Here is a 25752-nt window from a genome sequence, read left to right as displayed (position 1 = left end):
CTCTGAATACGTAAGGGTTGTAATCAATTCCCTGGTACAGGCTACAAACCTGGATTACTGTGTTCCATTCTCACACACCTGTCACAGGCTCATCTTTGTCAGGATCATGCCTGAAGCAGGAGAAATGCATTATGCAGGTTACAATGCTATCTCCTTCCAGAATTTGGTTAAGCAGCTTATGCTGTACCTGGACTCCCGAATGCTGTGGATAAGCTGAAGGAATAAACACACACAAGCCGTGTGTATGAGATTTGAACAGCTACTGTTACAGCTGTACGTGGCATGACCGTGTTTTATTCAGCAGGAGCCAACAGAAGCTTCAGTTCTGGCAGGTATAAGTGGAAGAGCATGTAGGCAAGGTCACACTGACTGCAACTATTACACCAAAGTAAACAAAGCAAACTTCAGATACTAACCTGTCTTGGTTGGTTGATTACATTTGAAGTAAAAGGAAAGTTTTGAGGAAAGCACAAAATAACCACAAATAACGATTTTTATTTTTGTAATTTTTCACTTTTTGTAAAGGGAAAAATTCTAGCGTTCTAGCATTTTAGATGAGCAGACCAATACGGATCAAATGACTTGGAATTCAATATTTTTTTGCACTAAATTCCATTAAACATTAAAAATGTATTACCTCCTCTGATGTTTTAGAGATGCAAGGTTTTTGCATGACTGTGACAATATGCATTACAGTATATGTAGTGCTGTATGGAAAAGTGGGCACCACACCCAAAGAAATATTAAAAACAAAACAAAAAAGATTTTCAATGCACATTGTCATTTTAATTGGGGGAAAGACTATGGCAATGTTATTCCTAAAGTTTTAATGTGTAAAGCATACAATGCATTAATTAATAACACATTTAAAGAAACATAGATTAAGACCTTATAAAGTTCTTGTTCTGCTGTATGGAATACATAAGAGATTTTTTAATGTGGAATATATAAGAAAATATACCTTTAATTGTGCACCAATAGAGGTTATAATGAATGAAGCTTTATGCATAGCAAATAACTCATTCAGGCATTTCAGAATAATAGCTAATTAAGGCTTATGAACAAAAAAACAAGGCCTTATTAAATCCATAATTTAAATATTTTTTAAAAAGCACACGTGCCATATATATTTTTTTCTTTCTGTAGAGGATTTTGCTTCCATTTTTAAATGTAGAATAAAAAAAACTACATTTAAACTGAAGTGTTTGTATAACTTTAGATAACAAATCCAATCCTTTTCTTTTTGGAAATAAACTGCTGTCTTGTGAGGTTGTTGCATTCAATGTTGCCATATTTTATGTTTTCCTCCAGATTTTATATAATTTCCAGGTGCATAAAAACACTCCCTAATTCTCCATCAGTCTTCATCAGTACCGATGTGCAGTGGAGAGCCCAGAGACATGAAGCTTTATTAGAAATTCTTCTAATAAACTGTCTGAGAGAGATGACTTCTCTTCATGCTTGCGTTTCTGTTCTTGACGCTGATCATGATGGAGATGTCACGCTGCAAAATGTTGTGGGTTTCTGAGTGAAGTGCCCCATTAATAATGAACAGAGACGGGTAGGGGGAATGTGTGTGAGTGTGAGAAAGATACAGAATATCTCGTGTGTGCATTATTTATTAAAACTTTTATTTAATCTTCATTTCCCATGATTTAGAAAAGCCTTTTTTTCTTTTCAGGTAAAAATACTGTCAGGTATAACAATAATATACCACACGTAATAAAAAAAAAAAACACATATACAACTGTAATACTGTGCTACTATACTAATATAGTGTAATACAATTTACACTCGTGCCTCTCATATAACATTCACACACAATATATTCTTTGCTATTATTATGATATAAAAGTTATAAAATAAAAATAAGACATTTGGTAATTAAAATAAAAATGATAATTATGCCATCATATTCATCTTGCTACTCTTAGGTTACAACTGGACTTAGGGCTGCACAATATTGGGAATAAAAATCCTTGCAATATTTTATTGTTTTGTGATATATACAGCTCCACTTCAGTTTCTGAATCTGATTTTGCTATTTATGGGTATATGTTTGAGTAAAATGAACATTGTTGTTTTATTTTATAAACTACAAACAATATTCCTCCCAAATTCCAAAATAAAGGTAACACATTGTCATCAGCTACAAAATTTCCAAGCATGTGTCAGTATTTCATTGGTTTCATGGAATTTCTCCATTTTTCACTTTTTAACATACAAATCTGACTATGACATTGTGTCAAAAGATCATGATGGAATAGAAATGTTGAACAACATGGAATGAATGACATCTTTTCACATTGTCTTCTACTTAAAAAATAAGACATTTTATCATTCTCCTGTAACCTGTTACCATACAAAACAATTGTATGACTACTACAATTAATTAAATTACATCACAAACAAGATAAATCATAGATATTCTTTTGCTTCATCGTTTGCTCTGTTTGTCAGTACCTTACATGATGTCAGTACCTTGCACCTTTTTTTAGCCTCATAGATAAGATATACTGGTACCACTTTAAAATAAGGCTCATTTATAAAGAGTTTATAAACATTTATGTTATTAATTAGGTTGTAAATAGTTTTAAATTATTAATAAGCAGTTACAACAGACATTAAAAGGACAACAGTGGCCTGTTGTTTGCCAAATAGTGATTTAACTTTCATTTATACTGTTAAACCTCAGACCTTTCTGGATGCTTATTTAACTTTGTCTTTTCCATCAGTCATCAACAACATATCTGTTAATAACATATCTGTCATTAACTTTAACTACCCAGAATAATCATTTATCCAATAATCATAATGTGGTGTATTTTAACATAAAATAACATTTAACAACTAACTAAACTGACTTTCTATATTATTTTATTAGATGATTTTATAATTCTGACTGATTGGGAAAAAATGAGAATTTATATGTTGTTACTACTCAATAATGGTTTGTAAAGTATTTAAAACCTAATTATTAACCATTAATAAACTCCCTCATAGACTATTTATAAACATTCATAAAGAAGCCTTATTTTAACGTGGTACCGATATATTCCACCTTTTAAAATTAAATTCTTTTTTAATTCCTCTGTTTCTTTTGGTATAGAACTCGTACTATACTGTGACGGAATTGAGACAATGACCATCCTCATCGTCTCCTGCAGCACTTACACATGTTCATTTGTTAAAATTTTAAAAAGTGACCAAAACGTGCATTACCATAAAGCACTCTTATACTATATGGTGGTGATTCCCTTCAAAATCCTTCAATTTAGAGCATGCTCAGCATGGTCTAACCTCACTTAAACCAAAAACATGATTTGGAAACACTTCCATTTCCCTTCCCCTCATTTGGCCTTTAGACATTCACATCACTCACAGCCCACTCGTGCAAAAGAGAGGGAAAAAATCTTGACCCAAATACGACTATGTATTTTTAGAGATCCTGAAGTGACCTCCCAACCAGCGCTCCAGGTCATTTCATTTTAGACATTTCAGCGTCCTCTGGTGGCGTATATAGGTATGACAGTGCAAACATTTAGGGTTTTAATGGAGGTGAACATAGTTTAGGAGATCTCTCTTTTTTGGCACATTCGCAATTGCACACTGTAACAGTCCTTTCTGACACTCTCCACCTGTCCAGATGTGTTACCTCTTGTTAGGGGTGTGAAGCTGATGCCTGGCCCAACCTGTGGGAGCTTAAGAAATGAAGAGAAGGGGAAAGTGTTTTGTAAACATATAGCTCTGGAAAAAATTAAGAGTCCACTTCAGAGTTAAACCAGACTTGAATCAGTTTCTCTGATTTTGCTATTTATAGGTATATATTTGAGTAAAGTGAACATTGTTGTTTTATTCTATAAACTACGGACAACATTTCTCCCAAATTCCAAATAAAAATATTGTCATATAGAGCATTTATTTGTAGAAAATGAGAAATGGCTGAAATAACAAAAAAGATGCAGAGCTTTCAGACCTCAAATAATGTGAAGAATACAAGTTTATATTCATAAAGTTTTAAGAGTTCAGAAATCAATATTTGGTGGAATAGCCCTGGATTTAAATCACAGTTTTCATGCATCTTGGCATGTTCTCCTCCACCAGTCTTACACACTGCTTTTGGATAACTTTATGCAACTCCTGGTGCTAAAATTCAAGCAGTTTTAATTTGTTAAAATCAAAGAAACCAAAGCTGTATAAAAAAACACAGTGATTACACAGTCTAAATGATATCTATATGCAATACTCACATCGTGAATATCCTGCAGGTCGGTGGTTACTGGCACTGCTTCCAAATGAAGACTGGAAATTGTGGATAGTTTCCTGCAGTAACTGTCTTTCTCTCCCCTGAAATCATAACACTTCATTATTACAACAGGACCTGAACATATTACACATTATATTACTATACATTGTGATAAAATCCAGAAGTATAATAAAATAAGCTGGCAACTCACTGTAATTTACACTGTAATTACCATGACAACAGAAACGCACATCTACAAAGTGTGCAATGGAGAAACCTAACTATAACTATAACTATGAGTAAAAACAATAAAATAAGTAAAACATGTATGAAAAATAATACAAAGTCAGAACAGAAAATGGGAATAAAATAAGAGAACAAAACAAAAACAAAAATCTTACCTTGCCAGCATTCAGTTCAGAGATGGCTGCTAAGATCTGTTGTCTAGGTCCATCTGTTTTAATCCCCAGCTCCTTCAGATCTCCATCAGTCAGAGTTAAAAATGCTTCCATGTCTACCTGTTTTAATACACAGACAGTAATAAGTAATTAATACATAAAGATCTCCATTCCTATGCTTAGTTTTACATTACTGAAACCAGTGAGATACCACAAAAACGTATGTGTACAATGTTACATTATTATATTAAATTCCATACCTCCTGCTCTTCAAAGATGGGCTGATATTTTTCCAGAGAAAGTTTCCTCAGTATACCAGACAGTTCATCTATGACAAAACATAAAAAATAAATAACTAAATTACAATATCTACAAAAAAATGTACAGACACAGAAATCTATACATGCTTACTGCAAAATCACAGATTACATATGTACAGTTGTGTAAAAATGAATTACACCCAATTAAATACTTATTTTTTCATTGAAAGAAAATTATGCACATAGTACTTAAATTTGTATAGTATGTATCCAGGAAACATTTTATTTAATACATAGTTCAGAAGAGCTCTTTGACAAAAAAAAGAAAAAGCAAAGAGAATAAACCTTTATTGTCCCGCCTAAAGCAGGAAATGCCATCCACAGTATGGCACAACACAGACAAAAGATCAATAAATCTAAATAAAAATACAATAAAAAACAATATAATAAAAACATAATACAGACCAGGTACAACTTAGTGTAATTTGTTAATGTGTTTAAAGGCATTGGAATTTTCATCTCTGTTACCCTCATTTAGCTTTTAGAGATTCAAATTCCATGTGGTAGGGAGTAAAAAAACAAACAAAAAGAATAATAATTCATGACCCAAACATGACTATGTATTTTTAGAGGTACTGAGATGACCTTTACCTAAGCATTCCAGTTTACAGAGCTGTGTAAGTAACATTTTTCACTATTACGTTATAAATATTTGGTTGTGACGAGCTAGCTTCCCTATATTCTCTATATCAGGAACGCATGTCAGATTATAACTAACCACAACTTAGTCCACAGACTACAAACACTTATCAGTTTCCTCCTAAACTCACCCTCATCAGTTATGGTGCCACTGCTGGATCCACCACTGCTTTTGGATCTTGGCTGAGAAGAAGCTGAAGAGAATGTGTCTCCAGTGGGAGGTTTGGGGGTTGGGGATGGACATGGGGTCACTGTGGACGACGTGCTTTTAGAGGTGGAGGAGTTTCCAGACTGGGGCCTCTTCTTTAGGTCCACCTTTTGAAGGAGAATTGGGGTTAGATAAAAAAACGAATAGAATTATTCAGAACATTTCACATTTTTAAAAGCAAGCAAAGAAACATGTATTTATTAAACATGTTTGGTCCTGCCTTTCCCTTTGCCCCCAAAAATACAGTAAATACTACCAAAATAATTTCTTTTTTTATTTTGTAAATAAAAGTGCATTGTCCATTCATCTTTATTCAACTACATTATGTAACATTTGGTATTAGATTGTTTCATCAGTATTTGAGACTTTTAATAAGTAATGCAAGAAGAGCACACACTGCGACAACAATAAGCAAGTTGACTCTGGACTGGGCAGTTTGTAAGAGCTCTGCTGGCTGCTGATGTTTTAGCTCTCAAGGCTTTGACTTTTCTTGAGAGGGTTGGGGGAGTTGAGGATCTGTTGGGGGAGATGACAGATCCTCCACATAGCTCTCACAAGCTACAAGGAATGGCAGATTTCCAATAATGGAGTGGAGTTAAAAAAATAAAACGTAAAATGTTTGAATTTTAAATTTTAAGTCAAATTAAAGTAAAAAGTCACCAAAATAACAGAAATACTTTAGTAAAGATACAGAAAACCCTATTTAAGTAATGACTTTTATTTCCTTTGTTACCGTCCGTCTAGACGTCTGCCTAGAGGTTTTCAGTTTGGTAAAATCAAAGAAACACTTAGGTGGTCCCTTATTTTTTTCCAGAGATGTAAATTGAATAGTAGCTATTGTACTGTGATACATATTGTAGCACTAATGCCTTGACAAAAGACAGCTCTGTGACCAGAGGTGTTCCATATCGTATTGTACACGATAATATCATCAAAATGTTTAAATATCGTGAACAATATTTTACCCTAAAATATCACGCCATATCACCCATCCCATTTCCCATAATATATCTACTAGAGACAGATTAAATCTGTCCAGTATCATTTATTTTACTTTAATCCTGAATACATAACGATATATGAAGTGCATTATTATTATTATCATGACATTTTGGATTATTGACTTCTGTTACAAATCAGATAAAATTCTTGTATTTTTTTTTATTATCTCAGTTAGGGGTGTGCCATAATCATATCATATGTAGTAATAAAATCAAATTGTTGTTTTGTTGCATTAGTGTATTTTTTAAATAATGTCGCCAAGAGTATCGTTATGGTGAAAATACCATGAAATATCGTGATATTATATATATTATATATATATATTATATATATATTATATATATTATTATTATAGATATTATATCGCCCACCCCTACCTGTGACTATATAACTCAAAATGCATTTAAGGGTAAAATTGTCTCCTCAGTGACCAAAATGCCAGTATGTTAATTTGCAAATATAATCTGTTCAGTCTGTTTCTGAATATACCCTCAGTGGTACTTATACTGGATGCATGGCAGCTGCACATGAGAGATAGCCCCAACAAAAAAAAATCTGCATAATATTCTCACATATTTACATAATTATGGTATTTCTGAATATAAATTACCCGTCTGGAGTGGAAGTCACTGGGCACCAGGCTGGGGTTGCTATGTACGCTGGTCAGACTAGCATCAGGCCCTGTTGGCAGCGGTGTGGGAGCCAGGCTGGGCGTCTCTGGGGCCGGACCTTTAACGTCAAGCAGACCTGCAGCCCTCTTCCTCTGAGCAGCAATCTGAGATAACACACTGTCAGATGCACTGCCTCCTGAGAAAGCAGAGACATTGATACAGAAACAAGCATGAGAGAAAGGGGAAAAAAATCAGTCAATTATGGAATTGTTTTCTACAGTGTGCACATGCGTATCATGTATAACAATTGTTTCCATCTGTATTCTGTATATAAGAGAGAGTGATTTGTGTGCTGATAAACAATACCTGAGCGATTATGCGAGTCTGATGCATGGCGGTTCACCACTCCCACTCCATTGGATCCTCCGGACGAGTGAGGAGAGTTATAGTTGCCGGAGTTGGAGGGAGAAGAGGACGGCACCTTACTGATAGTGGGAAACTTCATAGATCTGTTCACGACTCGACTAATGCTCGTCTAAAACAAAGGCAAAAAGTATTGCTCACAATCAGAAAAAATTATACAAGTAAAAATACACAGACCTCACATTCTTCCATAGTAAGCACAGCATTCAAAATAAAAATATACAGTACCAGTCAAATGTATGTTTTATTACTTCAAAGAGACACATTTTAGCTATTAATAAAAAAATATATACAGTTTAGGGTTTTAGTGCCTCTTTAATTGAAAGGAAACTACCTAATAAAGCAAACTGAGAAAATACCAAGATCTGTAAAGCTGTCAGCTAAGCAAGATGTGCTACTTTGAAGAATCTACAATATAAAACATTAAAACTTTTATTTGCTAATTAATTTTACATGTTTTCCTTCATAGTTTGGATGCATAATAATACAATGCAGAAAACATAAAAAAACAATTATTTAATAATTATTAATAATAATAATTTAATTTAAGGTGAGTCCAAACATTTGATGAAAGTTTATTTAGTTTTAGTTTATTTCACTTCTAGGACAATTATACTTCCAAAACCTTCTCATAATTTCCAATGGACTTTAATAAAAAAAAATATTGATTAATTCAGATACGTATTAAGTGTTTTAAAATGTAAAAGTATTGCATTTAAAAGTATTGCATTACAATATTTTGCCATGATAGCAATAAAATGCATGCCTTGACTATCACCACTTACTGGTGCTGGGGAAAAAGGAGAGCTCTGAGGCAGAAAACCTCAGAATTATGACAGGAAGGAGAACTCCTCTAAGACAGCCCTCACCCTTCCCCAGTCAATAAACATGATGATTCTGCCCGAGAAGGGCAACAGACTTGTGTGATGATATAATCGATGATACTGTCTGAGATTTTTATCAATAAAGTGTGAGCAGTTTTGAACAGAGCAGGAGTTCAGTGAGTCGTGGATCTTTCCAAGATTCCTTCCTCCAGCTTTAAGGGACTTTCTCCTCGTCACCGTCACCTCACCATTCTCTCGTATTTTTTGTTATTTTTTATTACTGAATTATATAAAGCTGCTTTGTGACAACATCAATGGTAATCCTTGAGAAAAGGAAGTATACTAAAGAAGGTGGGCGATATGGCTCTAAAATAATATCACGATATTTCAGGGTATTTTTGCAATAACGATATACTTGGCGATATAGAATAACAGAAAAATTATTAATTAATTTCAGGAATATAGTATAAGAGTATAACAGTATAATCATAATGTGGCAAAATAAATAATATAGCATAAAATTATATAATGCAGCAAAAAATATTGCAGAATATTTAGTTCATGCATATAAACTGCAAACTAAAACAATTATACAATAAATACACTTAATATTAATATAATATATATTAATATAATACTTTTAAGACAGAACAGCCCTATTATCAAGATATGGATTTTTAATATCACGATATTTCTGTGTCACAATATATTGTATACGATATAATATTGCCCACCCCTACTTAAGAGTATTAAAAGTATGTTCAAATTGGTAAAGAATACTAAAAGTACATTTTCAATTTAATATACTTCATAAAAATAGGCATTAAATATACTTTTTTTGTATTTACATAAGCAATATGCTTTAAATTAAATGTTATATTGATAGGATATATATCTAGTGGCAATAATTACTACTTAAAGTGCATTTTAGTGTATAATTTAAGTGTGTGATGTCTAAAAAAACACATACTTAAATCTACTTTAGTTTGCAGAAGTTATATGAAAAAAGCATATAAAAGCACAATCTAATGCTTTTATGTTGTATTTAAATATAGCTTAATTACAATTGAAATATACTTAAGCTGTTCCAAAATAGTAAATTTAGTATGTATTAAAATACATATTAATTTAACGTTAAAAGTATGTTCTTTTCCATGTTAAGTATGTTTAAAAAAATAAAATAATAAAATAAATAAATAAATATATATATATATTTATTTATTTATTTATTTTTTTAACTATGCTTTTCTTTTAAATGGAAGCATACATTTTTTCAACTGATTTGGTTCAGCCTCTTCTTATATGTTCTAATATTGATGAGTCTTTAAACCTCAATACAGTACAAACACAGAAGCTGGTTAAATAGTTAAATACTTACAATATCAGAGTTTCCACTGCTGTTAAAGTTGGCTTTGCTGGGTCTCTGATGCATGGGTAGACGAGACTGCTCATTGGTCTTGCCTCCCTCCTTCATCGTACGTGAGCGGTCCGAGTTCCACGGCTCAAAGTTGGACGGAGGTAAGAAAGGGGGGATAACAGCCTTCAGCTTGTCATTGGGCAAACGGGTCAGAGGTGCACCATTTCTTAACTGGAGAATATTGAGGTATGTAGAATTACATGTGTATTATAACTTTTTAAAGTTCTTGACATGATGCAGTATTGGTTGTCACACTTACCATTGTGATCATAAGTACGTCATTTTTCTCACTGTTGGTTCTTCCAAGACCTTCGAAAAAAATAAGTGTTACTACTTACCAAGGTGTGGTTTGAATAAAACATTTTTTACAGCTCTAGAAAAAAATTAAGAGACCACTTCAGTTTCTGAATCAGTTTCTCTGATTTTGTTATTTATAGGTATATATTTGAGTAAAATAAACAAAATTAAGTAAAACAATTCTATAAACTACGGACAACATTTCTCCCAAATTCCAAATAAAAATATTGTCATTTGCAGCATTTATTTGCAGAAAATGAGAAACGGCTGAAATAACAAAAAAGGATGCAGAGCTTTCAGACCTCAAATAATGCAAAGAAAACAAGTTCATATTCATAAAGTTTTAGGAGTTCAGAAATCAATGTTTGGTGGAATAACCCTGGTTTTTAATCACAGTTTCCATGCATCTTGTCATGTTCTCCTCCACCAGTCTTACACACTGCTTTTGGATAACTTTATGCCACTCCTGGTGCGAAAATTCAAGCAGTTCAGTTTGGTTTGATGGCTTGAGATCATCCATCTTCCTCTTGATTATATTTCAGAGATTTTCATTTTGGTAAAAATAAATTAAAGAAACTCATAATTTTTAAGTGGTCTCTTATTTTCTTTTTCCACAGCTGTATATAACAGCATTCAATATAATGTTCTTTATTAATCATAATAGTCATGTTAGAGTATCACATATACATTTGCACGATACAAGATGGGACAAGTTGTTGCTTGTTCAAAACAGGACATGATTAAATAAATATGAAAAAGTTAATATTCTACATTAAATTAAATATTAAACTTTATATTTTATATTAGGCTATTTAATCAAGTGTTATCTTTCTTCAGCAGAATGAACAGTAGCTAATGTCTTCCTTTGTGGTTAGAGCAGCATAATATTATGGTTTATTAGACAATTTTTTTACTCCCTGAAAATCTCATTTAGGACTGAAGATGTCATGTGATGTGATTAAAAAAGCAATAAAAGGATGGAGAATCTCGTCATGAGTGTAATAAAGAGTATTATTGTGAGAATAATTAAATGATTAATATCTTACCACTTTCTTTGTTCTTTGCGCTCCATGCAACAGTGATGTCATTGGCAGTGGCTCCAGCAGGAGGTGCTACTGTACTGCTGGTCTCAGAGCTGTTTGCATCTGTCCTACACTCTGCCCTCATGGTAGCATCCAGTGGAACCTCTGGGTCATCAGGGAACGGAGCCAGACGATTGGGGGAGAGGCCATGCCTCAGCGTGTGAGTAAGCTTCAGCTTGCGAAAGCGATTGGACATTCGATTCCACCATGACTAGAGTGGAAATAAATGAAACGCAACGAGAGAAACGTGTATAAAGTGTAAATATGTCCCTGAATTCCGATAATTTTTATTAAATATATAGTAGCAGTCAAAGGTTTGGACACACCTCTTCTCATTCAATGTGTTTTCTGTCTTTTTATGATTTTTTACATTGTAAATTTAATTTTGAAGACTATATTAAAGCTATACAGAAACACGTGGAATTATTTCATTATTATAAACAAATTTAGATTCCTCTAAGTAGCACATTTGTCTTTGCTCATGAGTGAGAATCACAAATAGTTTTCTCAGAGTCTTGAGGGAGTTCCTGGAGGTGCAGAACCATAGTTGCTGCTTTTCCTTCACACTGTGAAGCTCCAGCTCCTCCCAAATCACCATCTCAGTTGAGTTTAGGTTAGGTTCCATATGTGTCCCTTAATTGTTCTAATGTCTTTTATATAAATCTACAGTGTGGAAAACAAATAAAATTAAGAAATAAAGAAAAATATTGAATGAGAAGGCGTGTCCAAACCTTTGACTGGTACCGTACATGTAAATCAATTATTATCATCTATATTGTGTTTTATATGAACATGTTAAATATAGTATATTGGTAAAATTGTAGTTTTTTTTTTTTTTTTTTACAATTATTTAATTAAAAATATATTACATTATAATGCGTAACACTTGAAAGAAATGGTGCAGATTGTGTGGAGTTTTATAAACACTACATATCCAAATATATGGACATGTTGGCTAATAAATGCGTTTGAGGTTACATTTATTGCTACACACAGATGTGCAAGTGCACAAACAGCTTGACGACTCCCTGTAAGAGTAGTACTGGCAATAGAATAGGACTCCCTGGAGCAGATAAACATGAACATATTGAATCTGTGCTCAAATTTATGTGAATGAGAATAAAACCTTACCTTCAATCCACCCTTATCATCTGGTGGTTCTGGCACACTAGCAGAGAAGCGTTTCTTGGTAAGCCTCTTGCTTCTATGTTTACTCTTATCTTTATCCACAGTCATACAAACGGAAGCAAGTAGCCTCACTAACTCAGTGTCTGAAATAAATATATAATAATTAAAATAATACATTTAAAAAACATTATGTAATAACACATTAAAAATCACACAACTAGATTTTTTTTGGTATATTTACCTGGGTCATTTAACAGCATGACAAGGTCAAAGGCTGTATATCCGTTCTTGGCTCTCAGATTCACATCAGCGCCCTGATTCAGGAGATACTTCACCACATCTTTATTCCTTAAAAAAGCAAAAAAATCACAAAAATATATATGTAATGTTTTGAACATAAAGACCAGTATTGCTTTTTTGTATCTTTCACTCTGTTATTGTGCTGTAGATCATGTGCTTCTTCTATGTTTGTTTTGGTTTCTGCGCTACCCACACCTTGTGATTAGCTTTCCCACTTGTATGTCATTTGTAGGCCAGTTTTCTCATTGTTTTCCTCTGGTATTTACTGCTGCTTGATGAGCAGAAAAATGTTGGGCTTCGTCTTTGATATTTTTGGGGAGGGTGTGTTCTGAGGTTCGATGTTTGAGTGTTTATGTGCATCTGTAAAATTCTGATTCCACAAGTTTCCTATTTTCAGTTCTGATTTGATAGCTAAAAGCTGGACTTTAAACTAAAGTGTGGAAGGCATTTATAGGACTGCTTGCAGGCAAAAATCTAAACCCCTGTTTGACTCTAAGGTCGTTTTCACACCAGAACTATTTGGTCCAGTTAGTAACTTAAGTGCGGTTTGATTGAGAAGGTGTGAAAAAAGTTATTGTACTTGGGTGCGGATCAAAAGGACCGGACCGAGACCAGCTAGAGGAGGTCCCAAACGAACTCTGTGGTGAGAACATAATCCGGTCTCGATCTGACCCAGCTATTAAAAATAGTCCATGTATTTGAGCTAAACTGCTTATAAGGCGAAATTTAAACTGATATATAAGCCATATAACGCTAATTTCCACAGCTATGAACAAACGCTGTGCCCATGCATGCGCGGTCTGTGCTGTGTTCACTGTTTACTTTGTGTACATCTGCGCTGCATGTCCAAACACTGTGTTTGAAAGCGCAGTGTTTCAGAGTTCAGTTTTGTGTTAAAGCACAGATATTCATGCTGGAACACAGAATCCTCTCGCTATATTTACTTTTTCCGTATATTTATATTTACTCCCAGACAGCTCTGGCCAATCAGAGGGCACAGCCTGCTCGCGTGGTTTATTGGTGTGCATTTTGGTGCGTTTAGCTTTATACCTGTGTGAAACCAAACCAAACAGAGGGAGAAAAATGCTCCAAGTAAACAAACTCATCAACTGATTCGGACCAGAGAAATTAACTACAGGTGTGAAAACCTCCTAAAACACCCTTTATGATTTTCAAGCGATTTCAGTCACAGACCAATTTCCAGTCATGGGATAAAATCATGAGAGTCTTGCTACAGTTCAGTGTAAGGTGCTTAGATTTTTTTTTTGTTTAATATTATTGTAAGTAATGACTTGATGTAAATATTATCACAAATAATGATGTGAACAATGTCAACAACCAATAGGAGAGCTACGGGAAGCCGCAAGGCAAGCGCAGGAAAATTTGCAGAACTGGACATGAATGAGACTCCGCGGTTTTCCTGGAGTGTACAAAAGGAGGAGAAACTGGTGGAGCGGTGGAGTAAAGAGCAAGAGTGTCTCTTCAAAGTGTCTTCCCATTTATACCATGATAGAGTGAAAAATTTATTTATTAATGATTTAAGAAAAAATATGATATCTAATATTTTCTTCAATAATTAAAAAAAAAAAAAGACTAGTTGCAGTCTTGCAAATAGTGACCCTGCAAGATCTTTGCAAAATCTTAGTCTGTGAGTAAAAAGTCTGTGACTTGTCTTTAGATGTGAGAGGGTGTCAGTTTTTAGTCTATTAAAAGTCTGTTCAGAGTCTTTTTTAAAGTCGTCTAGTGTGTGGTTAAGTCTAAGAAGGATTCAGAGTTCTGTTGCATTGTTCTGCTGTTAAGTGACACCTGCACTAATATGACCTTAATGACAAAGCCATCAAAAGTATATATGCCTGAATCCTTACCAAAAAAGATAACAGAATTTTCAGAGGTTAACTGAGCAAGCCTAATGCATTTTGTAAATTTAAATACAGGCTGCAAAATTTAATAGAAATATAAATTAAATGCTGAAGACGTATAGAGCAAGACTTATACTGCAAAATCAATTCTAAGTGCACCTCCAAATTCAAAATGGACAACCTCAACATGTGCAAGCTAAGTTTTTAAAAGACCAAAAATCTTCTCTGCAGCAAGGTGGTTAAACAATCTCACAGAACTTTTTAAGGACGAGTGAGGGAATACCCTTGCTTTGGCCAACAATCCCTCCATGTCTCTATATCTATAAGTTACCTTGTACACAGTTCAATGGAGTCTCAGTGTGACTATATGTTTTAGACCATGATATTCGTACCATGACAGTTCTATAGAGATGAATGTACTGTTGCACCCCTAATATATTAGCTATGATTCAAAATTGGTCCGTAATAATATTTTTTGAATATAGTATATTTTACATTTGTCCTACCCATGATACGTAGCCTGCATAAGAGCTGTCCAGCCATGGACCCCATCCTGTTTGTCCACATCTGCATTCTTCTCCACCAGTAACTGCACCACCTCCTGCTGTCCACTCACTGCTGCTATCATTAGAGGAGATGCCCCATCTGCATTAGCCAAGTTCACCTGCGATGGATCCTCCTCTAATATCTCCTTCACCAGCTGAGCATTTCCTACAACATTGAATCAATGAATCATTGGTGTCAGTTCAAATTCTTGTGAGATCTTCACCGGAAAAGGATTAAAAAAGCAATGCAAAGACATGCAATGCTTTACCCCAACAGTAGAGCAACAGTATGAAAATGATCTTACCAAAACAGAGTTCATTAATGTGCAGAGCTCTTCTAATGCTATTCATGTGCTCCCTGTTACTCACCTAGCTTTAGGGCACTGAAAACATCAGGTCTCTTCTTCTCGGCATCTGTTTCGATTAAAAAACAGAAAAGGAAAAATCAGCACAGTGCATTTTGATGATGGTGCAGGATTAAAGAAAAAATACATAATTTTTTTACATTTTTCCAATCACGTTTTTTGACTACTGCAACTAAAAGATGAAACTAAGAGTCAAAAACTGCAACCATTCTCTATATATCCAATTATTTGTAGACATTCCCTCTATTGAATGCATATAGATGCTTTAAGTTGAACCCATTGCTGACACAGACAAACAAATGCACACACAACACTTATCTAGAAAAGTAGACTACTACCAATAGAACAGGAGGAAGACAGACATGAATCTTTCAGCACCATGCCTAATGTCAGGAATGACTGAATGTTCCATCCAGTACTTTTGGGATAAACTGGGAAGTTTGGGATAAGGTACAGTTAAGTGAAAGTGATCATCCAACATCCTTACCTTACTAAAGCTTTAGTTGCTGAATGCAACCAAATCCTAACAAAAAGGCTCCAAAATATTGAAGGAACCTTACCTTGACACTGAGGAAAGTTACTCCAACAAATAAATAATGAACTTTTTTTAACATCTTGAGACCCTGCATCCTTATATGGGGATATTACATTTCTGCTTCTCTGCACAATAATAGTTTTTTTTTATATTGACCATATGGCCTCATATGGAGACACTGCCCCTAACATCTAGTGGTCACATGACAACATTACACTAAATTGATTGAAAACAAGATGGCAGGAATCTGAGCCAAACGTTTCTACAGCCAGTCCAGACAGAAACAAGTGGCAGGTAATAATAACATTTTATGTTTGAAACCAGTTTATTTACTTACTGTTTGTTTTCCACTAATTTGGTCCTTTGATCCCAAATAGCAAGAATCATTTTTAAATGTTAAAACGAACTTTTGTCCCAATATGAGGACACTAATTCTACATCCTACTAATTCTAAATAGCTAGGGGAAATTAAGTGTGCTGCTTCCCTTTTTAAATTATTATTATTATTATTTTGGATGGGAGGATGGTTGTATGTTGTATTCAAAATTGTACATTTTTAATAAAAAAATATTTTTAAAAATGCAAGAATGAGTCTCAGGAGGTATTGGGAAGTTACATACACTTGAGTTCAAAAGAAAAAAAATGAATGCCCTTTGTTCATATCTGTCCATTCTGTGTCAACAAAATTTTTAATTTGAAGTCGTGTTCACACACATTTGAATATATATAGTGTATGTATAAACAGTATAAAATATTGTATCATCTGAATACCAAAGATTCATATTATATCCGTTTGTTGGTCTCACCTGGTTGTGGACGAACTGTGGTGATGGAGTCGAGGTAACTCTTCACCTCTTTATGTTTAAGCTGCAGAGCCACTTCAAACGCAGTTTTGGAGAGTACATTCAGGTGATCAGGATCAGCACCTCGCTCTACCAGCAGCTGAGCTATGCTAGCCTTTCCACTTAAAGTAGCTAACATCAGCGCGCTCCATCCCGTGGTCTTCTGAGAAAAGTTCACATCAGCCCCCCATTCTAACAGCAGTCTCACCATGGCTTCAAAGCCGTGCTGAGCACTACATAACAATGGTGTGATATCTAGGAAGTTCTTCCCATTGTCACTATGGTTGCTATTGTTCCCGTTAGCATTGCCCTCCACTGCAGAGAGGTGGTCAAAATCATCCACAAAAGCTCCGTTCTCTAGAAGGAGTTTAGCGACGTGCGCGTGGCCTCCTCGCACGGCCATGGTGAGCACGCTGGCACCCAAGCGGTTCCTGCCGTTGATCTCCGCTCCATTCTCCAGCAGGATATGAGCCACGTTTAGATGACCAAATCTGTAGAGATGAACACAGAAAGTTAATTTTCTAAAATCTGACAGCTTTCTGACACTTAAACAATCAAAACTGAAAACTGATTTAATTCAAGTAACTACATTTAAACTGATGTGTAGTCTGTACATGCCTGTACTCATTTACACGCCTAAATTATCTTGTTCCCACAAATTAGCACCTTGTTCCCATGCCTTAAGAAATCGTGGCCAAAACTTAATTTTCTCATTCACATGCCTTAATTTTCACTTTCCCACGCCTTAAGATCTCATTCCCACATCTTAATAAGTTGTGGCCACACATTAGGATCTCACTCCCATGCCTTCATAAGTCGTGGTCACACATTATTATTTTTAGCATGATGTCACCTTAAGGGCTCCATATTAATTTACAGAAAAACAAGCTTTTTCATTCTCTGGCCACAACTCAATTATCTCATTCACATGCATTAATTATCTTGTTCCCACTCATTACGATCTTGTTTAGACACATTAATAAGTTGTAATCATGCATTAGGATCTTGTTCCTACGCCTTAATAAATCATGGCCACGACTTATTTTTTTATTCCCATGCCTTAATTATGTCATTCCCATGCCTTAATAAGTTGCTGCCACAACGTATTTTTCTTATTCATATGCCTTAATTATCACGTACCCACGCATTAGGTTCTTGTTCTCATGCCTCAATAATGCGTGGTCACGCCTTAGGATCTCATTCCCACGCCTTAATAAATCGTGGCCACGACTTAATTTTTTTATTCACACACCTTAATTGTCTCGTTCCTACGCATTAGGATCTCATTCCCACTCCTTAATTTGTAAGTTGTGGTCACTACTTAATTATCTCATTCAGATGCCTTAATTATCTTGTTTCCACACCTCAAAAAGTTGTGGGCACGCATTTTTTTATGTTTATGTATATATATCATTTTTTTGCATGATGTCACCTTAGGGTTTTGTATTACTTTACAGAAAAGCAATCTTTATTATTCTCTGGCCACTACTTAATTATCTAATTCACACGCCTTAATTATCTCGTCCCCACGCATTAATAAGTTGTGGCCACGCATATTTTTTTTAAACACAATGTCACTTTAGGGGGCTCTGTAGGCCCCACAAGATAACTAAGTTAGTTCTAGCTGGATATTATCTGGGCAGCTTGAACTCGCACCCCTGGTCAGAGAGAGCGGTTACCCCACCTCGCCGCCTGCATGAGCGGGGTCCAGCCGTAGTTGTTCCGGCTGTCCACGGACGCCCCTTTCCGGAGCAGGAACCGCACCAGCTGTTCGTGTCCGCTGGCGGAGGCGAAGTGCAGGGCCGTGTTCCCCTCTTCATCCGTGCAGTCCACCGGTACCAGCGGCAGCCCGGCCCGCACCGCGTCCACGCTGCACTCCGAGACCGAGTCCAGGCGGCTGCGGGACTGCCTTCCCGACTCGGCCCCGGGGTGCTCCAGAATCCGCTTGGCGCTGTCGTAGTCTCCCTCGTCGCAGGCGCGGAACAGCAGCAGCGAATTCGCCGGAACCCCGAAATTCATCCTGAGCTCCGGGAAAACTTCTCCTCCTCCACCACCACAAAACTTCTTCTTCTTCTTCTTCTCCCACTGAGCGGTTTACTGTTTTTACTGGGTTTACTGGCGGCCCAGGCTTAAACAACATGATAATAGATAATAAAACACAGTATAATGGTGTTTACGGATCCAGCAGCACGGAAAATCGCATCGCGGTGGTCTATTAGAGTATTAGAGTAACTGTGTTCTCCTAACTTAACTTCTGGAGTAACTGTTCGCCATATCCTTGGCAACTCGCTGTTAGCTGTGTGTGCGCATGCGCTATCCGTAGACCACTGCCGCTGTCTAAGAGGGGCCTGTCCCAATTCAACAACCAACTCAGCCACCCCTCAGCTGCGCCCCGGCTTGCTGGTCAGTGAGAGCAGAACTACAGTAGATCTGAGAGTGTGGTTCTCATAAGGATCAAAGTAAAACTTCCTCTGATATTATAGCATAGCATGGCAAGTTTTTTTTTTTTTTTTTGTTTTTTTACATTTTGTCACCTTACAAATACAAACTTACAAAATTGTATTGAGATTTCAAGTGATAGACCAACAAAAAAATCATCACATAATTGTAAAATGGAAAGAAAATGATTTAAAAAATGTAATCAAATACAAATCTGAATTGTGTGATGTGCAAAAGTATTCAGAATCAATACTTTGCTTAGAGCCACCACAATTACAGCTGCAAGTCTTTTGATGTATATCTCAACCAGCTTTGATAGATGGATCTAGAGACTGAAATTTTTGCGCATTCTTCTTTATAAAACAGCTCAAGCTCAGCCAGGTTGGATGGAGAGCGTCTGTGAACAGTAATTTTCATGTCTTGCCACAGAAGCTCAGTGATATTTAGGTCAGGACTTTGACTGGACCATTCTAACACATGAATATTCTTTGATCTGATCCATTCCACTGTAGCTCTGACTGTATGTTTAGAGACATTGTCTTGAATCTCCTCCCCAGTCTCAAGTCTTTTGCAGCCTCCGACAGGTTTTCTTTCAGGATTGCTCTGTATTTAGCCCCATCCATCTTTTCATCACATCTGACCAACTTCCCTGTCTCTGTTGAAGAAAAGCCTCCCCACAGCATGATGCTGCCACCACTATGTTTCACTTTTGGGGATGATGTGTTCAGATTGATGAGCAGTGTTACTTTTCTGCCACACAAAGCATCTGACCACAGAACCTTCTACCACATGTTTGCTGTACAAACAGCACTTGTAATGTATTTCTTTTGACAGTGGCTTTCTTCTTCTTGCCACTCTTCCATAAAGGCCAGATTTGTGGAGTGCATGACTTATAGTTGTCCTGTTGACAGATTCTCCAACCTGAGCTGTGGATTTCTGCAGCTCCTCCAGAGTGACCATGGGCCTCTTGGCTGCTTCTCTGACTAATGCTCTCCTTGTTTGATCTGTCAGTTTGGGTGGATGGCCATGTCTTGGTAGGTTTGCAGTTGTAGAATTAATTTTCCATTTTTGGTGCTTAAAGCTTGCGATATGTTTTTACAACCTAACCCTGCTTCTCCACACCTTTATCTCTGACCTGTCTGGTGAGTTCATTGGTCTTCATGATGCTGTTTGTTCACTAGTGTTTTCTACCAAATCAATGAGGTTGATGCAGAACAGCTGTATTTATACTGAGACTAAATTACACACAGCTGCAGTCTATTAACTTATTCAGTGACTTCTGAAGGCTATTGACTGCACTGGATTTTATATAGGGGGTTCAGAGTAAAGGGGGCTAAATACTTTTGCACATCACATTTTCAGATTTTTATTTTCGAAATTTTTTTGGTTGTAAGTTGACAAAGTTCAAGGGGTATGAATACGTTTGCAAACCATTGTAAATGGTTGTATATATTAATATAAATATTCAGTCTAACTGTAAATAAGTCTGTGCCTTATTTGAACCACAAATATGTAATTGAGTCATAGATTTGAGTCAGATATGGGCCAAATGTAATGAAATTTATTGTAGCCCTGTGTCAGTTCTGGCCTATATTAGAATCCGATGTGCTGGTTTGGACCTGTTGTGGAAAAATAAGCCGGGCTAAATTAGTTTGCCAGATTTGTTACAGATGTTGTCACTGGTTTAGGCCAGATTAGGGCCAGAGTTAATTTATCCCATGTTTGTCCCTTTTTAATTTTCTCCATTTTAGATGCTCTGTTCAGTGTGTAAATAATTATGGATGAATAGATCAGTAGAAATGCTGTAAAATTTAAAACACATGACAAATTACTTCTATTCAAAGTTTAGAATATTTTTGCCTTCTCCTGTAAAGTTGTCATTTTTAGGATAGGCTACATGTTTGTCATGGGACATGCTTAAATCATTTTTTATATATACATAACATATATCATATATAATTATATAATATACATATAGATTTCTGCATGGATGGTTGTAGTGTACAGCTCTGAAAAAAATGAGACCACTTAAAAATGATGGGTTTCTTTGATTTTACCAAATAAAAAAAAAACGCTGGAACCACCGAGAGTGGCATAAAGTTATCCAAAAGCAGTGTGTAAGGCTGGTGGAGGAGAACATGCCAGGATGCATGAAAACTGTAATTAAAAAACAGGGTTATTCCACCAAATATTGATTTCTGAACCCTTAATACTTTATGAATATGAACTTGTCATCTTTGCATTATTTGAGGTCTGAAAGCTCTGCATTTTTTTTTTGTTATTTCAGCTATTTCTAATTTTCTGCAAATAAATGCTCTAAATGTTCATTTTACTCAAACCTATAAATAGCAAAATCTGAGAAACTGATCTCTGAAGTGGTCTCTTATTTTTTTCCAGTGCGGTATATTAGTTGTCAGTATTCCTGGTGGTTATAGTATTTCAGTATTCCTGGTTCTTTGTGCATTTATTAAGGTATGGCATTTTCTGGTCATTTATTGGCTGAATTGGCCTACACCAAGACCAGTTGATACAAGCAAAGAGCAGACATTTAGAGCTCAATAAGAAAGGGTAAAAACAAGACCTTAGGTAAAACCACTCTGAATAACTTACTTAATCATTCTTAAATGAAATATTATGCTAAATTATGTTTGATAAATAGTGGAATTCTTCTTTAAAAGTGTGTGAAAGGTATGGCAACCTATTACATGCAGCTACAAAGTAGATTTTCCGAAAAATATGACAGCAGAGTGTACAAAAATACAGTTTGAAGTAAATATAAAAGCTGATGAAAGGAGATAAGATTGTATGAGCAGCTGTCCCATATTCAGCCACCAGAGAGCGCCTACAAAACACCATATCCGTCTTTTCCTTTTGGTCAGTGCCGTTTAGCGAGAATAGGTTTTGATGAGCTACAAAGAAGCCTTGTAATTCCATTTGAATTAATTGATTAATAAGGACCATTCTGTGCTTTGTAATAATGTTAGTAAAGCAAGCGTATAACATTCTCTTAATCTTTTACTGAGTTAAACCATTTAAAATGAGAAATGTGGTTTGCCAAATGTAATTTCATGAGTCACTGCCTTGATTCATATGAATACTGTAATGCCAAGTTAAACCCCTAGCAGCCAATATTTTACACATTTTCTCAAAACTTTACCTCTTTTGTTCTGCACTGGAGCTGCAAGGCTATTAAATAATGTAAACGTATATCCCACCAGTCTGCATGGCTAAATCAGCTAATGTCTTGGTTGATATGGGCTAAACAACAATATTAAACATTTTACCTTAAACTATATGCTTTAAAATCTTAATGATGCTCCTATGATTTGTAAAAGAGAAAATACTGTCTGTTAAGGCTAGGCTGAGTGTACTAACTGCACTATGTAACTCTTGTGAAGCAGACAAGAAAAGGCATGAAGGTATCTGTGTTTGTTTTGGCCTCTGACTCTGCCTACTGCTCATTCCCTAGCACTAACTCTACCTCCTAGGTTGCCAATACACATCAGCGAGCGGTGCTGCAGCATGGAAACTAGCAAGTAGGGCTGGTTCAGCTGAAACTTTAGCTGCTACACAGCCTAAAAAGCCTCAGCATGTCTCAAAAAAGCTCAGTGACCAATTGGCAGTGAGTTCGAAAGTTTAGACTTAGAGCTCAAAAAGACTACAAGACCGACATCAAGCTGGCTACTTTTCTCCTGAACAGGTAAGCTAATTGACTAACTAATTTAGTCAGAGAAATTATCAGAACTGCTAAGTTTTTTTTTTACTAGGAACTGGTGATAAATTAATTTAAGGAATTGAGAGCTCACAATGGATTGTTTAGATTCAGCCTCCCCAACTTGGCAACCTGAGTAAGCTTGTCTGGGGAGTGGTGGGCAGGGCAGACAACTCTCTGTGGTGTTTTTATATTGCAATGCTGTAGGTATTTTACACGCTCGCTTTAATTTCCGACTGAATGCTCCTTTAAAGTCATTAACCCTAAGCCAATGTGTCCAATCGTTTATCACCTTATGTGCTTTTTCCTGGTCAGATTCGGGTTGCAGTTTATCTACCATGTGTTGGAGAAGAAACCAAATTGAGAACATTGAGAACACATCAAACTCCTCACATACAGAGGCCAGACAATTAAACCCACAACCCTGGGCCCCATTTTTAGTGTTCTTCATCCATCGTTGTTACAATATGTTCCTCAGGCTTTGGTCCATGATTCGGTCAGCATTGATTTTGACTTCAGATCTACAAAAAAGTTGTTTGCATGGATGTGTAGTGTATGCTGCCACCTCATGATGAGCAGTGTGTACAGTGTAAAGTGTGTTTCAGCTCCTCTATATATGCTTTGGATTAGTACATAACCCTTCAGTTTTGCTCTGATGGTTTCTCCTTTGGTTCATCAGCTCTACAGTGAATGTGTGTCCGTGGGGTCGTTAAACTGTGACTGTGGGCCTCTGAAAGACAACTGATCCTAGTGTCTTAAACCATATGTTCTGTAAGCATGGTGAATAATGGTCCACCAGTGGAACTGACACAGTTAAATCCCATTTACTTTTTATATGTAATGCAATATTCTAGAAAAATACTTCAAGAAAGACTAAAATAACTTTTGTTAAATTTGTTAGAGCATGAACAATTCAATAGGCCTTTGAACCTCAGGCATGCTTAGTAGTGCTAAGAACAAGTTTGGGAACCCCTTATAACTTTTATGATTTTCCTTTATAAATAATTGGTTATTTGGATCAGAAATTTCAATTAAAACTATCATATAGCAGATGAACACAGCGATATTTAAGAAGTGAAATGAAGTTAATAGGATTTACAGAACGTTTGCAGTAATTCTTTAATTAAAATTAGGCAAATGCATAAATTTTGTCACTCTTGTCATTGTATTGATTTGAATACCTTTAGCACTAATTATTGAAACACAAAATTTGTTTGGAAAGCTCATTGACCTACATTCACACAGGTTAATCCAATTATGAGAAAGGGTTAAGGTGCCAACTGCAAGTAATCAAGTACTGTACAATAGCAACAACTCACCACCCACCTAGCAACAATTTAGAAACCCATGGAACCACTTTAGCTGCATAATAATTGTGTTTTCTTCAGGAAATACATTTCTAATTTTCTTGTTTCCCATTATTGCAATTTCTTTGTGACCCTCCCTAAACAAATTGTGAAATAGGATCACAATCTGACTCTACATATGTAATCAACTCGTATTGTTTTCCAATCCCTGCTGGTGCTAATCTGGTGTATCACGACTGCTATAAGCCCATTGAAACCTTTAAATTTTTAACAGCTGACCACAGCATTGCACCCTGCGGCAATTTGGAAAATATCTAACGGACTCTGTATAAGGAGCGGGTTTATGTAATCGGTTCTCATCTCCAAAGTTTGCCCTGACCTCAAATAATCAAGGCCTTTGGGGAGATTTTGAAATAGATCATAAAAGCTTCAGCAGTATTCCCCAAGTTTAAATATTTCTTTCCTCTTCTGAAATCTCCTTAGATGACAGAACAGAAACTGTAGAATACTGGACCGCTGAAAACAGAAAAAGCCCTCAATGAAATGAGCTGAGTAAGCTCAAGGGTATAAATAAGAGTGGTGGTAATTTATATTTTAAAGTAATAGGGACACATGACTGGACTGCTAATTCATCTACCTTAAATACTTTAATGTGAGGTCTCAGGGTATAGTACCAATCATACATTTGGACACACCTTTACATTCAATGATTGTATTATTTGTTTTTCCTACTTTGTAAATTAATACTAAATGAAAAAGTCATCCAGAAGATGAAGGAACACCTAAGAAATTATGTAGTAAACTTAAAAGTGTTAAACAAACCAAAATGCTCTCTAAGGTACACTGCTGGCCAAAAAAGTTGCCACCTGGATTTAAGTAAGTAAATTATCTGTTGTTGCTGCAGTTAGTCAGGTCTAGGTTCAGCAACAGTACATGCAGAAAGAATGAAGTCAGCTGACTACCTGACTATACTGAATATATACCAGGTTATTCCATCAATGGATTTCTTCGCTGATGATACGGACATATTCCAAGATCACAATACCAGGATTCATGGTGCTGGAATTGTGAAAGAGTGATTCAGGGAGCATGAGATCATCATTTTCACACATGAATTGTTCACCACAGAGTCCAGACCTTAACCTCATTGAGAATCTTTGGGATGTGCTGAAGAAGACTTTGTGCAGTGGTCAGACTCTACCATCATCAATGGTAAAAAAAAAAGAGTGGATTGGGTCACTGGCAGGGAAAAA

At 35.8% G+C, this 25752-nt stretch overlaps 1 protein-coding gene across 1 annotated transcript; it reads right to left on the bottom strand.

Annotated features, from left to right (window-relative positions):
- Positions 1–1610: 1610 nt before the first annotated feature.
- LOC103026633 (ankyrin repeat and SAM domain-containing protein 6) lies at positions 1611–19318 on the bottom strand. The gene is made up of 16 exons (XM_007232424.4): positions 18726–19318; positions 17006–17532; positions 15669–15713; positions 15261–15465; positions 12837–12943; positions 12599–12738; positions 11432–11678; positions 10348–10397; positions 10050–10259; positions 7791–7959; positions 7424–7620; positions 5735–5918; positions 4905–4972; positions 4648–4764; positions 4251–4347; positions 1611–3701 (listed from the first exon to the last, which is right to left on the bottom strand). Exons 1-16 carry the CDS (start codon positions 19058–19060, stop codon positions 3652–3654), a joined length of 2748 nt encoding a protein of 915 aa, XP_007232486.3. The 5' UTR covers positions 19061–19318; the 3' UTR covers positions 1611–3651.
- Between the last annotated feature and the right edge of the window lie 6434 nt (positions 19319–25752).

Source organism: Astyanax mexicanus, chromosome 1 (genome assembly GCF_023375975.1).
Source record: "Astyanax mexicanus isolate ESR-SI-001 chromosome 1, AstMex3_surface, whole genome shotgun sequence".
In the NCBI taxonomy this organism is placed as follows: domain Eukaryota; kingdom Metazoa; phylum Chordata; class Actinopteri; order Characiformes; family Acestrorhamphidae; genus Astyanax; species Astyanax mexicanus.
The sequence above is the reverse complement of the archived record's forward strand: the minus strand, read 5'-3'. Positions and strand labels throughout refer to the sequence as shown.

Excerpts from the sequence above, each read along its gene's own strand:
- LOC103026633 (XM_007232424.4), bottom strand. The coding sequence starts at position 19,060 with ATGAATTTCGGGGTTCCGGCGAATTCGCTGCTGCTGTTCCGCGCCTGC. Across the intron at positions 11,679-12,598 it reads ATGATAAGGGTGGATTGAAG|TCATGGTGGAATCGAATGTC; the intron begins GTAAGGTTTTAT and ends TTTCCACTCTAG. Across the intron at positions 4,973-5,734 it reads TGGCACCATAACTGATGAGG|ATGAACTGTCTGGTATACTG; the intron begins GTGAGTTTAGGA and ends GTTTTGTCATAG.